This window comes from Leucoraja erinacea, chromosome 10, assembly GCF_028641065.1.
Source record: "Leucoraja erinacea ecotype New England chromosome 10, Leri_hhj_1, whole genome shotgun sequence".
Lineage (NCBI taxonomy): Eukaryota > Metazoa > Chordata > Chondrichthyes > Rajiformes > Rajidae > Leucoraja > Leucoraja erinaceus.
In genome coordinates, this window is record NC_073386.1 from 48,660,483 (window position 1) to 48,683,231 (window position 22,749).

The window sequence follows — 22,749 nt, forward strand, 5'->3', positions numbered from 1 at the left end:
GATGAACAAAGTATCTTCAACCTGAAAGATGAACTCTGCTTCTCTTGACACGGATGCTGCCTGACTCACCTGTTGCATGTTTTCAGCATTTTCTCTTCGTGTTTCAGATTTGCGGCATCTAGAGTTCTTTTGATTTGTTGTTTATGTCTTCAGGCCAATGCCAAATATTTCACAGACTGACACATTCTATTAGTGAAGTGCTCTTTTGACTTTGAAAAAGTGTGGGCCTACAAACAGCAAGAGATCAATGACTAAGTTCTTTATGTTTTAGTCCAGGAAACAGGGAAGTATACTGCCACAGGATGATTTACATATACTGTGTCTGGGAGAGAACATGGTCGAACATCTGAACTGAGGACGGTACTTCTTACAGATCAGCTTTCCCTCATTGCTGAAATGTTTTACCAGATTATATACCCAAGAGAGGCGTGAATCTGCAATCTGTTGACTCATAAACTCATACAGCAATGCTGACAAAGCATGGGCGCTGACCTGTAGAGCCTGTTGTGCACGTAATGCATCTTGTCATGTAAAATGGACCATGCATGGAAGTATTTACCAACGGTCTGCTGTAGAACCATGCCGAGATGATTGATAAAACAGAAAGTAAAAGGATGTCTGAGTCAAGTCCAGAGGACGGAGTTGAGGCAGGTAATAATAATAATAATGAATTTTATTTGCGGGCGCCTTTCAAATCTCAAGGTCACCTTACAAAGATTAAACAGAAGAGAAAAAAAACATATAGTCGGAGAAAAATAAATAATAAGGATATCATCAATACACAAATTAAAGATAAAAATCGCTCCAAAGACACAAAATAAAAAATAAATAAAACACACAATGTGAAGAGAGAGCAGCGGCAGCTAAAGCGCGCCAGCGTCCACTCTCGCTTCCGACAGCCATCTTGGACACAGACTAACAAAGTACCTTACACACAGAAAAATCATCCCCCCACAATGGTTACCACTGTGGGGGAAGGCACGAAAGTACAGTCCCCAACCCCAGTTCTCCCAAAAGTCAGGCCTATTAAGGCCACCGCTGTTGCCTCAACGGAGGCCCGATGTTCCTGGCCGTTCTAGCCGGGTGGTCTTGCCCCGGCGTCGGGAGAGTCCTCACAGCGGCTGGGCCACCTGGAACGGCCGTTTCCTAGCAGGGGATTGTCGGCTTCCGAAGCCGACAAGGACGCACCGAGTTGGAGCTCCCAGGCTCCCGATGTTAATGTCGGCGCCGCCCGCTCCGCTCCGCAGACCCGCAGCCCAGGTGTTGCTCTCGGCGGTCCAGCTCACCGGAGCTCCAGCGCGTCGACCCAGGCAAGGCATCGCCCGCTCCGCTCCAGCGCTGTGCCTGCCACCGAAGCCGAGGTGCTGGGCGGTCCCCACCAGGAAACGGCGCTCCACGCCCGCTGGTAGGCCACGAGGACGGGTCGACGGGCAGCCCAGAGAAAAAGCTGCCTCACCGACCAGGTAGGGACCTAGAAGTAAGGTTACCTCCTTCCCCCCACAATAAGAAGTCCATTTCTCCGAAAAAACGACAAACAAAACTAACTAAAAACTGGAAAAAAAATGAATTAAATGGACGGCTGCTGGTTAGCAGCCATTCCCCAAGATGGCTCTTCCTCAAATGTTTTGGTACTGTCAGAGCATTTAAAAGATACTTGCACAGATACAGTACATGGATAGGAAAAGATTAGAGGGACATGTGGCAAATGCGCGCAAATGAGACCAGCTTAGATGGGGCATCTTGGTTGGCATGATCGAGTTGGGTCGAAGGGCCTGTTTCAATGCTATATGACTCTAAATATAAAGTTTGGATTGAATATTGTTTATGATAACTTACACTCCAAATTTATCAGTTATCACAGTTAGCAACCACAGCCTGGGCAAGGGCTAGGGCTGCATTGACTGAAGATGCAAAGGTGAGCATAAGTGTGAACATCTACACACATTGTTTGTTCTAGGTTGTTGCTAGAGATAAGAGCAACATCTTGTAGTTTGCAGGCCTTTGTTAATCTTGAACCAAAAAAAGAAAATACTTCATTTCACTCATTGCCACAGGGCAGTCACCATAAGCTCCAGGGTTTGCAAGGAAAAGGCATATAGTGCCTCTTTTTGACCATGTATTCTCACCAGCACCAGAAAAAAACCTTATCAGCAACTTACTATATAGCGACCACTATATTTCAACTGCAAATATAGATAAATGCTGTTTAAGTGGATAGCAAGGAAAGTACTGAGAACAAGACACCTGGCATCCAAAATGTCACAAACAATCAGCTTGGTAATGATGAAAAATATCTCAAAACTATCTCAACCATACTGAGAATATTGTGAAATTGGAAAATTCAATGATCGTACCAATTGGCTGTAGGCTGCCTAAGCCAAATATGAGGTGTTGTTTATGTTGTTTGCATTTGGCCTCACTGTGGCACAAGAGAAGGTGTGGGAATGGGAGCTGAAAATGCATGCAACTGGAAGCTCAGAATGGTGTTGCAGACAGAGTGCAGATGCTCGGCAAAGCAGTTACCTAGTCTATGCTTGGTTTTGTCCATGTAAGGGAGACCATGTCATGAGCACTAAATGCAATAGACCAGGTTGGAGGAAACCAACGTGAATCTCCGCTACATCCAGAAGGGCTGTTTAGTCCTTAGATGGAGGTGAGGGATGAGGTGAAGGGACACGGGTCCTTGCTCCAACAATTGCAGGGATCAGGGATCCAGGGATCCAGTGCCAGGGATCGGGTAAAGGTTGGGTAGGAAGGAATGAATGATCCATTAAGTTGTGGAGAGAGTGGACCTTGCAGAAAGCAGAAAGGTAGTGGGGGAGAGAAGAAGATGTAACTGATGGTAGGATCCCATTGATGCTAAATGATTAAAATGATATGTTTCCCTGGTCAATTTGTCCCTTCCCATCTGAACCACCCTCTCTCCGGGCACTTTCCCTTGCAATCGCAGGAAATGCTACATTTGTCGTTTTACCCCCCCTTGACTCCATTCAAGGACCCAAGCAACTTTTCCAGGTGCGGCAGGGATTCACCTGCACCTCCTCCAACCTCATCTATTGCGTCAGCTGCTCTAGGTGTCAGCTGCTCTACATCTGACATGAGACCAGGCGTAGGCTTGGCGATCGCTTCGCCCAACACCTCCGCTCGGTTCGCAATAACCAACCTGATCTCCCGGTGGCTCAGCACTTCAACTCCCCCTCCCATTCCGAATCCGACCTTTCTGTCCTGGGTCTCCTCCATGGCCAGAGTGAGGCCCACTGTAAATTGGAGGAGCAGCACCTCATATTTCACTTGGGCAGTTTGCACCCCAGCGGTATGAACATTGACTTCTCTAATTTCAGGTAGTCTTACTTTCTCCTCCCCTTCTCAGCCCGAAACATTGCCTATTTCCTTCGTGCCATAGATGCTGCCTCACCCGCTGAGTTTCTCCAGCATTTTGTCTACCTTATGTTTTCATTGAGATTGTTTTATCTTTTACTGTAATGAAGACCTCAGGGAAAGTGATTAAGTTAATTGTCTTACAAGAAACAGCGTTTGTTCATGCACTGATATTTGTCTGCTTTATTATTATGCTTTATTTTGTATTAGTTTAAACTTCATCAATTCTCGTGGACATTTGTGGTTCTCAGACTTGACCTTGTTAAGGAGGAGAAATTGCATTTCCATATTCTGTAAAGATACGCTGATCTTGATGGAAATTGCTTTATCGAGACCCTAAAATGCCTCTATGTCCAAGGATACATTCTGTGTTTGTCGCCCAGAACACAAATCACCCAGAGGAATAATCAATAGTAAATTAAACCGAAGATAGACACAAAATGCTGGAGTAGCTCAGCGGGACAGGCAGCATCTATAGAGAGAAGAATGGGTGACGTTTCGGGTCGAGATCCTTCTTCAGACTGATGTCTGTAAACATAAACGTAAACAGTTTAGAAAATGTGAGTGCTTCCACCTCTCTCTACTCTCCTATTAAAAATTCACTGTGAAGTTGTCAAGAGAGAAGATCTAGTTGTGTAAGTGCACAAACGCTCCAGAATGTCACAAACAATCAGCTTGGTAATGATGAAAAAGATCTCAAAACTATCTCAACCATATAAAACTGAGAATATGTTTGTCACAACATGTGAATATTGACAACGAGTAGAAATAAGGAACTGCAGATGCTGGTTTACACATAAAGGCACAAAGTGCTGGAGTAACTCAGCAGATCAGGCAGCATCTCTGGCAAACACGGTTGGGTATAATTTTGGGTTGGGACCCTTCTTCAGATAGGTGATGATTCTTGACCAAAATAGCAACATCCTCCACTTTTTTCCACTCCACCAAAGACAGACAAACCTTCTTCTGTCAAAGCCGTCTGCTCTGGAATTGTCTGCATAAACTTATCTACACATTACATACTTCTATTTCCTCTTTCCAACTTGTTAATCAAACATTCCATTACCCCCTTTACAAATGTAGTTTTAGTTTTAATAATGTATTATTGTCACGTGCACCAAGGTACAGTGAAAAGCTTTTTTTTTTGCCTGCTATCCAGTCAAAGAAAACACTAGACATGATTACAATCAAACCGTCCATGGAGCACAGAGAAAGGATAAAGTAGCAATGTTACAAAATTTTGGGATTTAAAAAATCAAGTCTGCAATTTATCCCATCAGATAAAGCATAACAATAAGTTTAATTTGACACCTAATTCACTTTCATATCTCAAGTAATAAAAAAGTTATGGCCATTTTCATACTCGGAAATTAGCATCTTGTTCCCTATTGATTTTCTATGGACATAACAAAAAAGCTGTGATCGTGGACAGTCAAAAGCCCATAACCTTCTTAAAAATTAAGAGAACTGAATGAAATTTTCAGTTATCATAGATTGAAGCATTCTGAAACAAATATAAAATAATCTTACTTGGATGACCTGAAATTAAAGCATATAATTAGTTAGTTACCCAATTGTAGCTAATTTCAAACTTCAATTACTAGATCTAAACATCTATCCATTTCTTAATAAATGATTAACATTTTTAAATAGCCCAAGTGTCCAAATAATATTCACAAATAATTCACAATAAAACATGATTTTAAAATCTCATTTAAATCAATTTATAGGCCAAATGGAAGGAATTTAGTGTTCAATTGCTGTAAATTAAAGTCAATTTAAATCGGCTTTCTTGTTCGGGTTCCTGTGAACGCGCTGGTTTAGAACGTTCACATTGCGCTGGATTTGTGCCCTCAGATGCCCAGAAAAATACTGCGGGATATAAAAAGCCCAAAATGAACTACTCGCTATAGAAAACTTTAATAACAGGGTTATATACAAGCCCCATTTAATGTAAAAATAACGTACATACCTTTAATTGTTTGCTTTATAAAACCCTGGGGTTGCGAGAGGTTGCGAGTTGAGAGAGTGATTTTTAAACTACTATAAATATTATACAAGGCCATAAAAACTAATAATACCTTTTGCGACGGGGTCTTTCAGCGATTTTCCGTTAATGATTTACTAGGCTGAACATTTTCGATTGGAACAGCCTAGTAAAAATCGCATTTTAAACCCGCCCCCTCTAAACAGCACCAAAATCGCGCACACGGGGTAGGGCAGATGCTCAGCCACGATTCAGGTAGGTTTTGTAACATACCTAGATAAAGGGTACAACATTTAGTGCAAGATACAGTCCGATAAAAGATAGTTAAAAGGAACTCAAAGCAGGTAGATAGGAAGTCAGGACTGCACTCGAGTCTAGCTGATGAGTGGACTGTTCAGCTGCCTGATATTAGCTGGGAAGAAACTCTCCCTGAATCTGGAGGGGTGCGTTTTCAAACTTCTGTACCTCTTGCCTGATGGGAGAGGAGGTGAAACTGGTCCTTGATTCTGCTGGGGGCCTTGCCGGGGCAGCGCAAAGTGTAGATGGAGTCAATGGAAGGAAGGTTGGTTTGCATGATAGTCTGGGCAACATCCACAATGCTGCAATGTTTGGTGGTCTTGAATGGAGCTGTTCCCAAATCAGGTTGTGATGCATCCCGATAAAATAGTTTCTACGGCGCATCTGTAGAAGATGGTGAGGGTTATTGGGGTCATGCCAAACCTGCTAAGCCTTCTAAGGAAGAGGTGTTGGTGTGGTTTCTAGGTCATACCTTTGATGTGGCTGGACCAGGACATGTTGTTGGAGATATTTACTCCTAGGGACCTAAAGCTTTCGACCATATCTCTACTTTGGTGCCATTTTATGAAGTCAATCACACTCTCCTTTGTCTTGCAGACATTGTGGATGGGGTTATTGCTTTGGCACCAGTTTACGAGCTTCTCAATCTCCTTTCTGCACTCTGTCTCATCATTATTTGATATCCAGCCCACTAGAGTGGTGTCGCCTGCAAGATGGCTCAGGAGCAAAAACATTTTTGAAAGATCAATTTTTGAAAGTGGTATTCCACACTAATTGTGCTATATAAATGCAAGCTTAGTGGTTGCCCTAGGACTTTCGTGTTCACATCTGCTCCCATTTGAAATCAGGAACAACGTCAGGCATAAATGTACAAAAATCATTGGCCTCCTTTTGACCGCACATCTTCCCCAGCACCAAAAGAAACATCAGCAACTTGCCCTGGACTCAACATTCACATATGTGGCCACGAGCTTCAGGGGAAGTGCTGTTTTCATCCTCCTGGTGTGATTTACACATCGGCTCCCTGCCCTGCAATCATTATCTTGTTCATCGCTAACTTTTTATGTAAGAAAAATGAATCCAAATATTTGTCTGTGTCGAGGTGCAGACATGGGATTGTTTGGGTGTATATGTGTAATTTTCATTCTTAGACATTTGAAAATAAATGATTGCAAGTTGTTGTGGAACAGTGAGTAAGAGGAACATATAACAGAGCGGATAAAAGGTTGAATTGGCACGGTGAGCACAGGAAAGGTATGAACAATAGAGAGTCAGATAGGCTATCAGTTTATGTTGAATGTAATTGAATTGAATCCTATATTGTCACATGTGACAAGTCACAGTGAAATTCTTTGCTTGCATTCCCAAGGTATGCAATTGTCACCACATAATGGGCACGGACAAAGTTACAAAGTATGCAGTGCCAGGTCCACCCTTGGCAAGCAATTGAATTGAAAATGGAGTCAATCACTAGTCCCTTCTCTAACACTACACTCCAACCACCTCCCTCACTTGAATTAATAGTAACATAGAAACATAGAAAATAGATGCAGGAGGAGGCCATATGGCCCTTCGAGCCAGCACCGCCATTCATTGTGATCATGGCTATTTGTCCCCTATCAATAACCCGTGCCTGCCTTCTCCCCATATCCCTTGACTCCAATAGAACGACTGAATGAACTCTGGAACTCAGGTTAGCGCGATGAAAGAGTGAAGGGAAGGCAGACAGACAAAGTTTCTCAGCAATGAGTTTAGCAGAAGCAGGGATTTCCTGGGCTTGTTGTGCATAGGTAGTATTAAGCGAAATGATCACAAAACCTCAGCTCACTGTACTGCTGTGTGTTTTATTTAGCATTACCTAAACCCCTTCGCATTGCCATAACATTTTAAAAAAAAAGCATTACACATGAGAATGGATGAGGAGTTGAAGTGATGTGTGATTGAAAATGGATTTGCCAGACTTATTTCTGCAGATGTACGGAAAATTCACAGCCCATACCATCTGCCTGCAGGGCTCCAAACACAAAACGCTGAACTAAGGAACGCTTAGTTGCTGTGGAGCCATGGTCTTTGGGGAACAACATGAAGACAGTCTAAATTAATCCTGCATCGCCAACACACAGTAATATTTTTTCCTAATATGGGCCCCAGTTACAAAACCATCTCTCTCGAGGCCTTGATTATTAATTTGCTTGAAAAGCAGACTTTGAGTTGGAAAAGCTAACAGCTTGAATAAAGTAACTCTTAAATTAAATTGCCTGGAAATGCCTTTGCGCAGCTCCATAGAAGCATTTGGAATGTGGCGGACTGTGGGCTTAAGGCAGTGTAATTCTACGCTTATTTCTGGACATCTCCTGACATTTTGGCATGATTTTTAATTGCCTCACCCTCTTCACTCCAGACTTAAATTTATTTGAATGAGGTCAGTAACAGCATTACACGCGCAAAGTTCACATCCAGAGGAATTTTCCATCTCAATGGCCTGAAAAAAACGTTTTTTATTTACTTGCTGAGATTATCCATGCAGGTTAAAGGGCTCGTAGCCAGTCTGCTTTCTTGGTCCATCAATGAAATCTACCCCGTTCAGCGACCCATTGGACATAACCTCATAGGAGCCTAACAAGTGCAGATGCTGGGAATCTGAAGTAAATGGAGAAAATCCTGGAATCGTTCAGGATCATTCCAGGCTGGTGCTGATCTCTGCCACGTCTCACCGCTTGCTGGATCAAGGAGATCACCCAACTCTTCACTCGAAGAGGGACGGTTTCAGCTGCAGGAGCAGACAAATGACCGTGCACTTCTGCCTGTGTTTCAGACTTCCGCAAAGTGCGGGCATTCGGAGACTGCTCTCGCGTCCATGCAGAGACCTCCCTGGCTGTAGCTCTGGTGGGACTCTGTGGGGCCATGCACAAAGAACGTGCCTCTTGCAGCCTCTTCAACATCTCCATCCCAAACCTGCCGGGAGTTTTCTTCCTCATTCTTCCCATCATTGCAGCGACACTTTCCTGCTGCTGGGGGAACCGGATGCAGGGATCCCATCTTCAAAGCAAATACAAGCAAACGCAGGGAATTGCAACAGAATGTACCGTACTGAAAGTGAATGAGTATTGCAGGAGGCGGGGAACCCAACAATGCTGAAGACAGACACAAAATGCTGGAGTAACTCAGCGAGACAGGCAGCATCTCTGGATAGAAGGAATGGGTGATGTTTTGGGTCGAGACCCTTCTTCAGACATATGAAGCTCAAAATTGAAGATCTTGAATTTAGTTACTTTAATAAATCTTAATATTATTACTACTACTAGTAATACATCATTATTATTCTTAGACCATCCTTTGGGGTTGAGGATGACTTGCTTGCACTAGTTCTAAGGAGTGCCTTCATTTAATGTGGGTTGACTAAATAGCATTAGGGTGATCCACAATATTGTATTAACATCATAAAAAGATGGTAAACAATATCAGTTTGAATGAGGAATCCCAACCTAAAACATTGCCTAGCCATGTTCATCCATGAGATGCTGCCTGACCCATTGAGGTACTTCAGCACTTTATATTTTCTGCATCATAAAAAAAATGTTAGGATTGATGCATTATACTTAGAGGAACTGATGGGCTTTGGGAAAGAAGCAAAAATTAGACACTGGTTATGGCCAAATTATTGGAACAATTCTGAGTGAATATTTAGAGAGCTGCATATTAATTATAGACACTGTCAATTTGTCATGTCTGGCTAATGAGAGATTATTTTGAAGAGGTAACAATGAGCACAGTGAAGGAACAGGTAGTTCTGCTATAATGTATGTTCATTACCACTTGCTTTACAAGGACCAAATTGGTTATAACATGAATTCAGTTGCACTGAAAAGCTATTTCGTAAATTGACAATCAAAGAAAAAAGCTGTCTTGGATTTAAACAGTATAAAGGGCAAAAAAAACTGTTTCCATTGTAATTTTCGCACGAGATAGAGAGAATAAATATGTTTCCAGGTAACATCGCTTAAGAATGCAGCTGCTACTTTAACTATAGATGACCATTGAAGTTGAGAAGCAATCACTTCAATTGAAACGTGTCGTCGTGTCACCCTATTAAACAGTACAATAATTAAAATAAACTGATAGCTCTTGAAAAGATATTTACTTTGGAAAATCTTGTGGGAAAAATAACTTTGTTATTGTGAGTCTGAAATTCTACCCCTAATACTCTTTTCCCCAATTCATTATTGTCTTTATAATGCAATTTTCTATAATATGAGTTTTCATGGGAATGCAAGTATTAAGTTATAGCAGAAATGCATGTATTTTGTATATTGCCTCGCTGTAAGTGCAATGCTTCCTATTCTTACTTATGGTGTACAATCTTAATGGTGGTGATTCTGACTAAGGTAGTCTGTTTTATTGTCGGTATTGAATACCAATCACACTCCGTCTGTATGTGGCTTTTTTCAGCATTGCGTGAGGCTTGTGGGATCCAAAATAGCTTTGGGGTTTTCTTCTGCAGATTAATGAGTAAGAATGAAAAAGTTTTTGTTTTACCTACCATGCTGTAATCAGTGATTCATGCATGATTCTGGCCTTGCATCCACGCTGCACCGTGCTATGATTTTCCTGTTCTATTTTCAGGCAAGGCTGAAGCAGAGCTTAAAAATTTCAGCCCTCATTATCGGCGGCAATATCCTGTGACCTTCTTCAATCACATTCGACGTGAGATAGAACAAGACAGGGAGACTCAGCCCCAACTGCTAAACCGTAAGGTACTGTATCTGATTTGTCTTTTGGCTTTGGTAGAGTTAGCCCACCATCCCAACTGGCTGCTGTAATTCTGAGCTGTATTATAAACCATATAACCATATAAACCATATAACAATTACAGCACGGAAACAGGCCATCTCAACCCTTCTAGTCCGTGCCGAACATGTATTCTCCCCTAGTCCCATATACCTGCGCTCAGACCATAACCCTCCATTCCTTTCTCGTCCATATAACTATCCAATTTATTTTTAAATGATAAAAACGAACCTGCCTCCACCACCTTCACTGGAAGCTCATTCCACACAGCCACCACTCTCTGAGTAAAGAAGTTCCCCCTCATGTTACCCCTAAACTTCTGTCCCTTAATTCTCAAGTCATGTCCCCTTGTTTGCATCTTCCCTCCTCTCAGTGGGAAAAGCTTATCCATGTCAACTCTGTCTATCCCTCTCATCATTTTAAAGACCTCTATCAAGTCCCCCCTTAACCTTCTGTGCTCCAAAGAATAAAGCCCTAACTTGTTCAACCTTTCTCTGTAACTTAGTTGCTGAAACCCAGGCAACATTCTAGTAAATCTCCTCTGTACTCTCTCTATTTTGTTGACAGATTATCTGTGTTACATCTTCCCACTTCAGGCAATCCTACCACAACCAGAGAGCAGTGCTGAACTACCACCTCTTTAGTGACCCTCGGACTATCCTGGCTTTACCTTGCACTAAGCATTATTCCCTTATCATGTATCTATGCACTGTAAATGGCTTGTGTTGTCTTTCTGCTGACTGGATAGCATGCAACAACAGCTTTTCACTGTACCTCGGTACACATGATGATAAACTGAACTGAACTTGTGGGCACAGTCCACCCTGGCAGCAGCAGAACCCGCCATAGACATCCTACAGTCTGTGCTGAAGGTTAAAAATCCAAAGAGAAAATGCTGCAGAGAGACACAAAATGCTGGAGTAACTCAGCGGGACGGCCAGGGAAGGAATGGGTGACGTTTCGGGTCGAGACCTTTCTTCTAAAGAACGTACAGCCATTCAAATAGGAGGCAACCTAGTTCTGAATGTCAAACAACTGTGACACCAAAGCCAGTAATTATCCCAGCAATTCTTCCATTTCCACTTGAATCCAACTAGACGACTGCTGCAACCTGGGCAGTGGCAACTTATTTTAATGACTTGTCACGTCAGGAAGTGGTTGAGTTCAAATTCTTTGTAAATCCCCACAATTTATCACGCATCAGCTCAGGCAAGTGATCAACAGAGTCGAGAATAGAGGCTGATTTTCTGCAGTCTTTGGCAAGAATATCAGTTTTAATCACCATTCCATCAAGGAGGGCTTACATTCCTGCCTTGTGGTCCTGTTTTTAATTTTTTCCTAATGCTAATCCAATGATAGATACATGAGGATAGGCACAAAAAGCTGAAGTAACTCAGCGGGACAGGTAGCTTCTCTGGAGAGGTGGAATGGGTGACGTTTGGGGTCGGGACCTTTCTTCAAACTGAAGATACATGAGGGCCAGGAAGGTCAGCAGTGACTGACGGTGCTGTGCCGTTATAGAGTCATAGAGTTGTACAGCAGAGAAACAGACCAGAACGTCAATGCCTATCCACACTAACCCTACTTGTCTGCATTAATTCCATATCCCTCTATGCCCTGCTCATTGAAATACCTGTCCAGATGCCTCTTAAACATTGTTACTGTTCCTCCCTCCACCCCCTCCTCTGGCAGCTCATTCCAGTAAATCGACTGCTATGCGTCAAGGATTTACTCCTCAGATCCCCTTTAAATTCCTCTCTCTCACCTCAATGATGGCAGCGAGCGAAGGTAGTCCGATGAACATCTGGAACCCAAAACGTCTGTCCATTTTTCTCCGCAGGTGTTTCCTGACCCATTGTTCCTCCATCACTGATTTTACTCAATGTTCCATGATCTGCTGCCTCGTGCATCTCCATCTCGCTGACAGTGCTTTCAATTGCCTTCCATGTGGCTCATTTTAATAACATCAGCTGTTCCTGCTCTCCTGGCTTTGATCTGAGCTCTGATTCTACTTCCAGTTACCCCATAACCACCTTGTCCAAACTCTACCTAACAATCCTCTTGCTGAAGTTTTTTTTTTATGGGTGAGTTCCGCACCTTCCAAATAGTTTTACCTTATGCTTTCCTCATTGCCCAGTAGTCTATAAAGACCAGCCAACCCAAAACCTCTGCACAAACCTCCACACACCCATTGTGACCACAACCATCATCAGATGGTTCTGGCAACTAATCAACATCAGGCTCCTGGTCTGCATTATTAAATCCTTTTGCAAACCCTCTGTGGGATGGCTGATGTTCTCATCTGAACATTCCTGTTTCTCAAATTTGCAATTTTACCCATTTGTCGCATTCTGTCTCACAGCTGAAGATTGCTCCAGTAGTTAATGTGTTGTGGTTGGCTGCATGATATTCTTAAATCACTTACTCCTTTCGGGAGATTGTTCTTGTTTTGCACCAAGCCTGGCTTGGCTACGTTTACTATCCATACCCACCCCTTGCATTGAGATGATGGCAATGGATGGTGTTCTTGGTTGTGTTGGATTACCTTATTCCACACATGATAGGGGAGGGGGGGTGGAGGGGAATTCTACTGCTACTATTGCCGTGAGAAAGATAAAAGGATGAAGCACATTTTGAACAAGTTCCACAACTTCAGACCATCGCAAAGTACAAAGTAATTTTGCTGTGTTGCAGTAAATGTTGCAACCAGTTTGTGCACAGCAACGCCTACAAACTGTAATGTGATAATGGCAGAAAACCAGTTTTAATTATGCAGATTGAAGAAGACAGAGAATAATTGCTACCCTTAATTGCCAGAAAATTTGGTGTCCACCCAAGGGTAAAAATGGGGCTGCTGATCCATACAAACCTGACACTGACACTGTAATACTCCTTCAATTGTGCTCTGGAGTTTTTTTTTGTGTTTGTGATCTGACATTGACAGTTTTCTGGTTGTGGACTCTGTGAACAATATCAGCAACAATTTGTCCTGGACCAATCATGTTATGATCAAGAAAGCACACCGAAGCCTCTGCTTCCTCCGAAGTGTACGGATGTTTGCAATGTCTCCACGACTCCTAACAAATTTTAAAGATACACCATAGAAAGCATCCTCTCAGAATGTGTCACAGTTAGGTTTCGCAACAAGACTGCAAGAAATTGCAGAGTGGTATAAATGTGGCCCAGTCCATCACACGCACCAGCCTCCCCACCATCGACTCCATCTACACTTCATGCTGCTTCAGGAAAGCAGCCAACATAGTCAAGGATATTTTTTATTCAGGTCATTTTCTCTTTTCCCCTCTCCTGTCGGGCAGAAAGCACGCACCTGCAGTTTCAGGAACAGCTCCTTACCTGTTGGTATCAGACGACTGAATAGTCCTCCCATAGCTAGGGTGTAGTTCCAATTTTTCCAACCTACCTCAATGTGGACCTTGGACTTTAACTCTGTAAATATAATGCCATTATGCCGTAAAGGGCCTGTCCCACGGGCGACCTAATCCGCGAGTTCTGGCGAGTTTGCCCTCGGCTCATATTCGCAGCTTGGTCGACACGAGGTTGTAGGAGGTCTTCGTAACTCTCCTTCGTGCTCGAGAGTGGTCTCCACATACTCGAGGCCTCAGCTAGGTCACGGCGTTTTTGTCAATATGTTAAAAAATGCCCGCGAGTAAAAAAAGGTCGCCATGGAAAAAATCGATACTTTTTTTACTCGTAGGCTTAGTCATAGTAGGTCGTAGTAGGTCGGCATGTTAGTCGTAGGTAATCGAGGGTAGTCGAAGGTAGTCGTAGATAGACTTCATCATAGTCGAAGGGAGGTCGAAGGAGATCGAAGGAGGTCGTCTTCACTCTCCACTATTCGGTGTCCAATTTTCCCAAAGTTAGTCGTAGCTAGTCGACGCTGGTCTTCAACAAGGTCGAAGGAGGTGGAAGGAGGTCTTCAACATGTAATTTTTTCAAACTCTTCTAAACTCGCCAATTATGTCGCCCAAGTGGGACAGCCCCTTAACATTATATTCTGCACACTAGTATATCTATTTTTGTGTTGCCTGTTGCACTTTGTTTATGACATGATTGCACTTGTGTGTAGTGTAATTTGACTGGATATCTTGGAAACAAAGCTTTTCAATGTATATTGGTGCACATGGACAACAACAAAACAATACCAATAACAAACCCCAATACCTGGTTTATTCAAAATTCCTTTTACGACTGAGTCTAAAAGGCAACATGCAGGAAGTTGAAATAGGAAGCTGAGAACTGGGAACGTCAGCCACCCCAACCCCCCATTTATATCTCAGTAATGGCCCTTGCCATATGCGAGAGAGAAGCCCAGCTCCTTTGCTTGGGATGCCCTGAAGAATCTCGATGCAATCAGTGATGCAATCTCCAACTCAGTAGCATAGAAAAGATTAGATCTATAATGTAACTTATATAAAATGTAACTGGCCATTATTTTCCAGGAAGAGAAATTTGAAGACATATAATTGTTGCATTTTTGCACAAAGCATTCCTGTTCATGATGTGATGGAGTGCCGAGAAGTAGCATTGTAACTTCTGATTCAGAATATTTTTGCTATAATGTTCATTTGGGCACTTTAAATTTGTACAATAGATAATATTTGGATACTTTTATTTCCTTTCCTCCTCAGCATATCCGTCCAAAGGTAACAAGAGAGAAGACATTGAAGTCATTTTTATTACAATGTACACATTTCCACCCGTGTCATTTCCAGTAAGCACTATTCTGGAGGTATGAGCACATAATCCCTGTTCAGGCTGACACTTCAGTGTGGTCACTGCCAGAACAGTGTCACATTGATGGTGTCATCCTTGAGGCCCAGCTTTACCCATCCAATTGAATGCAAAATCAATAATCACACATCACCACTGGAAGAATAGCTGGGAGGTTTGTCCAACGTCCTGCTAACAATTTTGCCCCTTGACCAGAACACTCACAGAGCAGTTGGTCTAAATGTTTTGAGTCTAAAATGGGACTGACGTACGATGAAAGAATGGGCCGACTGGGCTTATATTCACTGGAATTTAGAAGGATGAGAGAGGAACTTATAGAAGCATACAACATTCTTAAAGGATTGGACAGGCTAGATGTTCCTGTTGTTGGGGGAAGTCCAGAACCAGGGGTCACAGTGTAAGAATAAGGGGCAGGCCATTTAGGACTGAGATGAGGACGTTTTCACCCAGAGAGTTGTGAATCTGTGGAATTCTCTGCCACAGAAGGCAGTGGAGGCCAATTCTCTGGATGCTCTCAAGGGTGGTGGCCTCGTGCGCCCCATAAGCGAGTTTGGTATCCCGCGCACGCAATGAATCATGGGATTTGTCAAAGGTCATTCGGGATAAACTAAGAATCTGTTTGAGATTTTTCCCCATCTTCAAACTATTGAAACATTTTCTTTGACATCAACGCAAGGTGAAGAACAAGAATGTATTTCACAAATTTCAGAGGGGTCGGATACTTTCTCATGTTATATTTTAATATCCACAATGCATGTCTGTCCTCTTCAGATACTGCGGTTCACTAAATAAAGGAGATTTATTGACAACACAGTTACCCAATGAGTTGGAGATATTGCAAGGCATAGTGTTCTCGATCAATGGGAGGAAATTAGGTTAATTTACACTAAAGTTATTCTGAAGGTGAAGGGAATCGGATTGAGTCCAGCGCCACCTGCCAAATCACTGCAGGTCATCACTGAGTATCCACCTGGCTGCCTGGCTCCAGCAGCAACTATCCCCATAGCGGCCAAAGTCAGGCAACAACTATCCCCGCAGGAGAGGCTGCGAACACCACCCCCTGTAAGCATGTGTAAACATCAACAGCTCTATGTGGGGCGAGGGAGGGATGCAGACCCTCCCTATCTCCGCACGCAGGTCACTAGGTCCAAAGTCAACGAGGCAAAGCGGGGAGACCCGTGACTTGGACATTTTGATGCGCCTACTGAGGTGGGTTCCCCACAACGCAAATCTTGCCTGTGCCAACATGCCGATGCTGAAAAATACTCTTTATGTTGGGATAACTAGTACGTTTAGTTTGTGGCTCCCATGAGAGTGGAAAAGGGGAAGAAAATAGTAAGTTTATGTAGCGGTTCAGTCTCTGGGAGCTGAGCTCATTTCTCTACCTCTGTGAGCTCCTACTGATTGCTTGCCTTCATGGTTAAATATTTACTCTGCTGCAGCAGCCACCAGCCAGTAGCTATTAATCAGAAGTCCTGTGTGATTAGACCAACTAATATTCTTCCACAACTTGACTAGCCCTAAGCTAATTGTAGCAAATAACTGATTAGTCAGGAGACTCGTGACTACGTTGTGTACTACACAATTTTACTTAGACATGGACATGCAGAACTCACTCAGAAGTCAACACACGTGCATACAGCCTTTGGCCATGGACTAGTATAGTAAGAGTTGAAAACCCCTAAAATAATTTTCAATAATTGTTCAAATGAACCATAAATACATCTAGTTAATAGTTTTGAAAGCAGTATTTTCTTTCCTCGAAGAAGCAAAACTGGAAAATACGTATGAAACACATTTTAAAACAATTATCGATCGTAATGTATACACACAGTAGCTCAGCTGGTGAGAATGTTTATCCCGAATGACCCATGACCTGGACAAACTCACACATGCGCAGTTGTAATACCGAACTCACTTATTCATTGGATATGGGGAAAAAGCAGGAAAGGGGTACTAATTTTAGATGTTCAAGAAGGAACTGCAGATGCTGGAAAATCGAAGGTACACAAAAAAGCTGGAGAAACTCAGCGGGTGCAGCAGCATCTATGGAGCGAAGGAAATAGGCAACGTTTAGGGCCGAAACCCTTCTTCAACGAAGAACTCAGCCTGTGAGGCAGCATCTTTGGGGAGAAGAAATAGGCGACATTTCAAGTCGAGACCCTTCTTTAGTCTGAAGAAGGGTCTCGACCCAAAACATCACCCATTTCTTCTCTCCTGAGATGCTGCCTGTCCCGCTGCGTGTGCGGACGTGGCGTAGAAGGACGAGAAGCCGAAGCGCTGAAGTGAAAGCCAAATAACCGAACGGGAACAAAGCTGAAAAGCCAAATAACCGAAACGCCCTTCACCAGCACTACCAAGTCCCTTAACTCCTCCAATTTTTGGATTCTCACCCCTCGGTTTAAACTAGCATCTGCAGTTTCTTCGTACACATTTATTATTCTTACCGTCTGATAGATCTAAAGGCAGATTAGTCATCAGCTTGATTTTTTAGTAAAGTTGCTTATCTGAGAAAAGACAAATTTTGCTTTTGTCCTAATAAATGTAGACTGGTCAATGTAGATGAGTGGAAATTCATCCAATTTCATATTTTGTGCTTGACAGAGATTTCATTAGGTGTTGAAGGAATGCTTCTGCTTGTGTGCTATACCAGCAGCATTGTGAGTGTTTTGCTGAAAGCTTCCTCTATCTGCTACTTCTAATGAAATAGTTGGGATGTATTTGTGGTTAACTGATACTAAAAGAATATAATAACAAAACTGCAAATCTTCAAGACACACAAAGCTTAATTAGCTGAACACGCAACACTGGAGAACGTGATAAATAATGTTTTGTTGCTGTCCCTTGATGCAGGCTAATTTAGCAGATTTTGGGCTTTCAAAGAAGTCTGGAAAAGGGGTATGACAGATTAACTTATTGAGGGCAAGGGTTTTTTTTTTATTCCTACAGGGTTAGTGAGCTTGCCTTCAGAGATAAAAAGCCAACTGATACTAAAAGAATATAATAACAAGGAACTGCAGATGCTGGTTTAAACCAAAGTTAGACACAAAAAGCTGGGTAAATTAGCTGTTCAGGCAGCAACACTGGAGAACGTGGATAGGTGATGTTTTGGGTTGAGACCATTCTTCAGGCTAATTGCAGGGGGGAGGAGAGGCAGGAAAGAAAGCTGCAGGGCAGGACAGAGCCCGTAATAGCTGAACACGGGCAAGGGTTTTGTTTTGATTGGAAGATTATTGGACAAAGGCCAGAGATAAAAAGCCAACTTATATTAGAAGAAAAGTTTTGTGTCATGGATGTGTTAATTTTGTTTTGACTTTATTTTTGTTTTTGCAACTTTTTTCTTAAGGATATTTTCATTCAGCTCTCTTTTTTTGACAAACAATACTTACAAGATTTGAAATTGCTCTGAATGAAGGCTGCTTCCTCCCCCCTCCTCCATTAATCTCCATTGAAGTATTCCAATTCCAGGGTATCTCCCTCTTGGCCTGTCTCGTTCTGGGGAAGCACAAACTGACATTTGAGCAAGCCCGCATCCCAAATCCTTGGTACAAACATTTGTGAACTAACCGGTGTTTAACACTGTTGTGTTGCCAGACTTCTCTCATTACAGTTTATGGTACGATACCAAACCATTTACTCAAATAAGTTGAATTGAGGTGATGAATTTTTAGTGATCCGTACTGTACTTTAGAATTGACATCCTCTCTTGCAGGAGCCCCAGCAGAAACTGGGAAAGTGGTTTATGAACAAGAAGTGATCCAATACGTGGAAGAGTTCAAGAAATGGAAAGACCGATACATTGTCATAAGAAATGACAACAGCATTGAATGCTATGAAAACAAGGACGTAAGTGTGTTTTATGTAATGCAGTTGAACAGCATAAAATGGGTATTAATGCTGACATGTTTCCCATGATACGATACTATACGACAGGGGGGGAGGGGGGGGGGGGTGGAGGGAGTCTCAGTCTCAGTCTACCCCATGACAGAAGGGGAAGGAGTTGTACAGTTTGACAGCCACACGGGAGAAGGATCTCCTGTGGCGTTCTGTGCTGCATCTTCATGGAAGCAGTCTGTTGTTGAAGGTACTGCTCAGGTTGACCAGTGTGTCATGAAGGGGGTGAGCTGTATTGTCCAGGATGCTCCGCAGTTTGAGGAGCATCCTCCCCTCCAAGACCACCTCCCATAAATCCAACTCTGCCCCCAGGACGGAGCCAGCCTTCCTGATGAGTTTGTTAATTCTACTGGCGTCCATGGCCTTCGCCCTGCTGCCCCAGCGCACGGCAGCGAGGAAGATGGCACTGGCTACCACCGACCAAACATGATACATATTAGCTCTGCATCCTCCTATACTTTGCCTGTTCAAGTTCCTGTCTAAATATGTCTTGAGCATAGTGACTGCAACAACTCCACCAACTCCTCTGACCGCTTTTTGTGTCTGCAAAAAACTCCCCTCAACTTCCCTTTAAAACTCTATCCTCTCACTTTAATAGTCCTCCGTTTTTGATACCCTTATCATGGGCAAAAAAAAATCACTCTAACCTTATTAATGCGTTATATTATTTTACATACATCTATCAGATCACCCCTTAAGGGCCTGTCCGACTTAGGCGATTTTTTTCGACGACTGGCGGTGACAGTCACAGTCGTAGCAGGTCGCTGAAACTGGACGCCCCCCAAGACAATGTCTACGCGGCAACCTACCACCTTGTTGACATCAACCTACGGCAAGCTACCGACAACCGGTGACCCATTAGGACGTTCACCTACGACCACACCTACGACTACACAGGTGACAACCTACGACAACCAAAGTCAACCTATGTCCACCCGTGACAAGCTACAATAAGCTGTCACCCTGTCAGCGACAACTGAAGACAACTGAAGACAATTCAGTCGCCGGTACCTGTCGCTGGTTGACTTAGGTAGTCGCCAATGGAACTCACCAAAGTCATCACCTGGTGACAACCTACATCACCTGGCAACAACCTACTTCATCCTGGTGACAGCACCTACAACACCTAGGCAAGCTATGTCAAGCCACAGTCGCCGAAACATTTCGAACAATCCAAAATCCGGCTGCGACCAGAAAAACGGTACGACTCTTTAGGCGACTTCAGGAGACTACTCACGACCATACAGGCATCATCCCGCACCATGTGGCAACAACCTAGTCGCCTGTAGAAACAATGCCTAAGTGGGACAGGCCCTTTAGCCTCCTTCACTCTAGGGAAAAACAATCTCTTAAATCTCGCCTCACAACTTAAGATCCTCCAGTCCAGGCAATATCGTGATGAAGATAGACACAGAATGCTGGAGTAACTCAGTGTGACAGGCAGCATCTCTGGAGAGAAGCAATGGGTGACGATTTGGGTCGAGTCCCTTCTTCAGACCAAATCAGACTGGATCAATCTGAAGAAGGGTCTCGACCTGAAACGTCACCCATTCCTTCTCTCCAGAGTTCCGCTGAGTTACTGCAGCATTTAGTGTCTATCTTTGGTATAAACCAGCATCTGCAGTTCCTTCCTACACACAATATCCTGATGAATCTCCTCAGAGATCTACTCATCAGAGATCTACTCTGTCAAGTGCAACCACATTTTTTCGCATAATCCGGGGATTGGAACGTCACACAATGCTCCACATATGATCTAACATTATAATATAACGTCACAACTTTTATATTCTTTGCCCTGATTTACAAAAGCAAGTTGCCACATGCTACCTTCACTATCTATATGAGTTGCTACTTTCAGGGGACCATGGACTTTGAACCCCCAGCTCCCTCTGTTCACCACTATTCCTTGCTGCCGTACTGCTTACAGCATATATCCCATCCCTATTTAATTTCACAGAATCCATCACTCACATGTTGGGATTAAATGCTACATTAACGCTCCACCCAACTTTCCATCCAGTCTATAGAAACTTGGATAAATAGGTGCGGGAGTAGGCCATTCGGCACTTCGAGCAAGCACTGCCATTCAATATGATCATGGCTGATCATCTAAAATCAGTATCCCGTTCCTGCTTTTTCCCCATATCCCTTGATTCCTTTAGCCCGAAGAGCAAAATCTAACTATTTCTGTTCTTTGCCCTGATTTATGAAAGCAAGTTTGGTGAACCATTAATGTGTAGCATTTAATTCCAACAAGTGTGTGATGCATTCTCTGAAATTAACTATATATTGCTGTAGCCTTTGACAACCTTCCTCACTGTAAACTTACATATCATCTGTAAACTTACTAATCATAACCCCTACATTGATATCCAAGACATTATTGTTGATCACTAACAACAAGGGTCCGGGCACACTGCTGGTCACAGACCTCCGATCATGAATGCAATCTTCCAGCATTACTCCATTGACCAAGCTAAATTTGGATCCAATTAGCCAGCTTGCCTTTGATCCCATTTGTGTTAACCTCCTGGTCAAGCCTCCCATGGAGGTCCTTGTCAACTGCCTAGTTGAAGTTCTCATAAAGTCCATACAAGTAAAACAACTCAATCAAGTGATTGTGACTAATTACCTCTGCAGAAAGCAATGCTGACCATCCCCGATCACCCCAGACTTACCATATGTACATAATTCCTATCACTGAAGATTATCTCCATTCATTTCTCTCCTTCTGAGCCAAGGCTCACCAGGCTGTAAGGTCTTAAATATCAAAACAATATTAGCTATCCTCCAGTTTTCTGGCACATCAACTGTGGCTAAAGAAGATGCAAAAAAACCTCAGCTGAGCCCCAGCTATCTCCTTCCTTGCAACCTTGGATAGATCTCAACAACCCTATTGCATTCTATGACTTGTTTATATACACCTCCTCCAGATTATCCATGTATCTCTCCCTAAACAAACAAACTTCCATGTCCCATTGAATATAGAACAGTACAGCACAGCAACAGGCCCTTCGGCCCAACAATGTCTATGCCGAACAGGATGCCAAGACCCCTCTTCTCTGTCTGAACATAATCCATATTCTTCCATTTCCTGCATATCCATGTGCCCGTCCAGAAGTCTCTAAAACACCACTATTGTATCTGCCTCCATCCCCACCCCCCGACAGCATATTCCAGCATATTACACCCTCTGTGTACAAAAAATTACCCGGCACATCATCTTTAAATTTTGACTCTCGCCTGAAACCTTGTCCTCTAGTAATTGATATTTACATCCTGGAGGAAAAGTTCTGACTGTCTATCCTAACCATGCCTCCCAGAATCTTATACACTTCCATCTGGTCTACCCTCAACCTCTGGTCTTTCAGAGAAAACCATTCAAGTCTGTCCAATCTCTGGCTGTAGCTAATACCCGTTAATCCAGGCATCATTCTGGTAAACCTCCTCTGCACCCTTTGCAATGCATCCCCATCCCTCTTGTAATGGGGTGACCAGAACTGCACACAATACTCCAAACTGCAGCCTAATCAACGTCCTATAGAACTGCATCATGTCTTCCTGTCTCTTATACTCAGTGCCCTCACCAAATAAAGGCAAGCATACCACATGCCTTCTTTATCACTATCTACTCGTGTTGCCACTTTCAG

The 22,749-nt window shown here is 43.1% G+C and overlaps 1 protein-coding gene across 1 annotated transcript in view; it reads left to right on the top strand.

Annotated features, from left to right (window-relative positions):
• niban1a (niban apoptosis regulator 1a) overlaps positions 1-22,749 on the top strand; it is a 110,080-nt gene that overhangs the window by 33,669 nt on the left and 53,662 nt on the right. The window contains exons 3-4 of the mRNA XM_055642181.1: positions 10,286-10,432; positions 18,918-19,048. Of these exons, the coding sequence (XP_055498156.1) occupies positions 10,286-10,432; positions 18,918-19,048 (278 nt within the window). The remainder of the gene's footprint in view (positions 1-10,285; positions 10,433-18,917; positions 19,049-22,749) is intronic.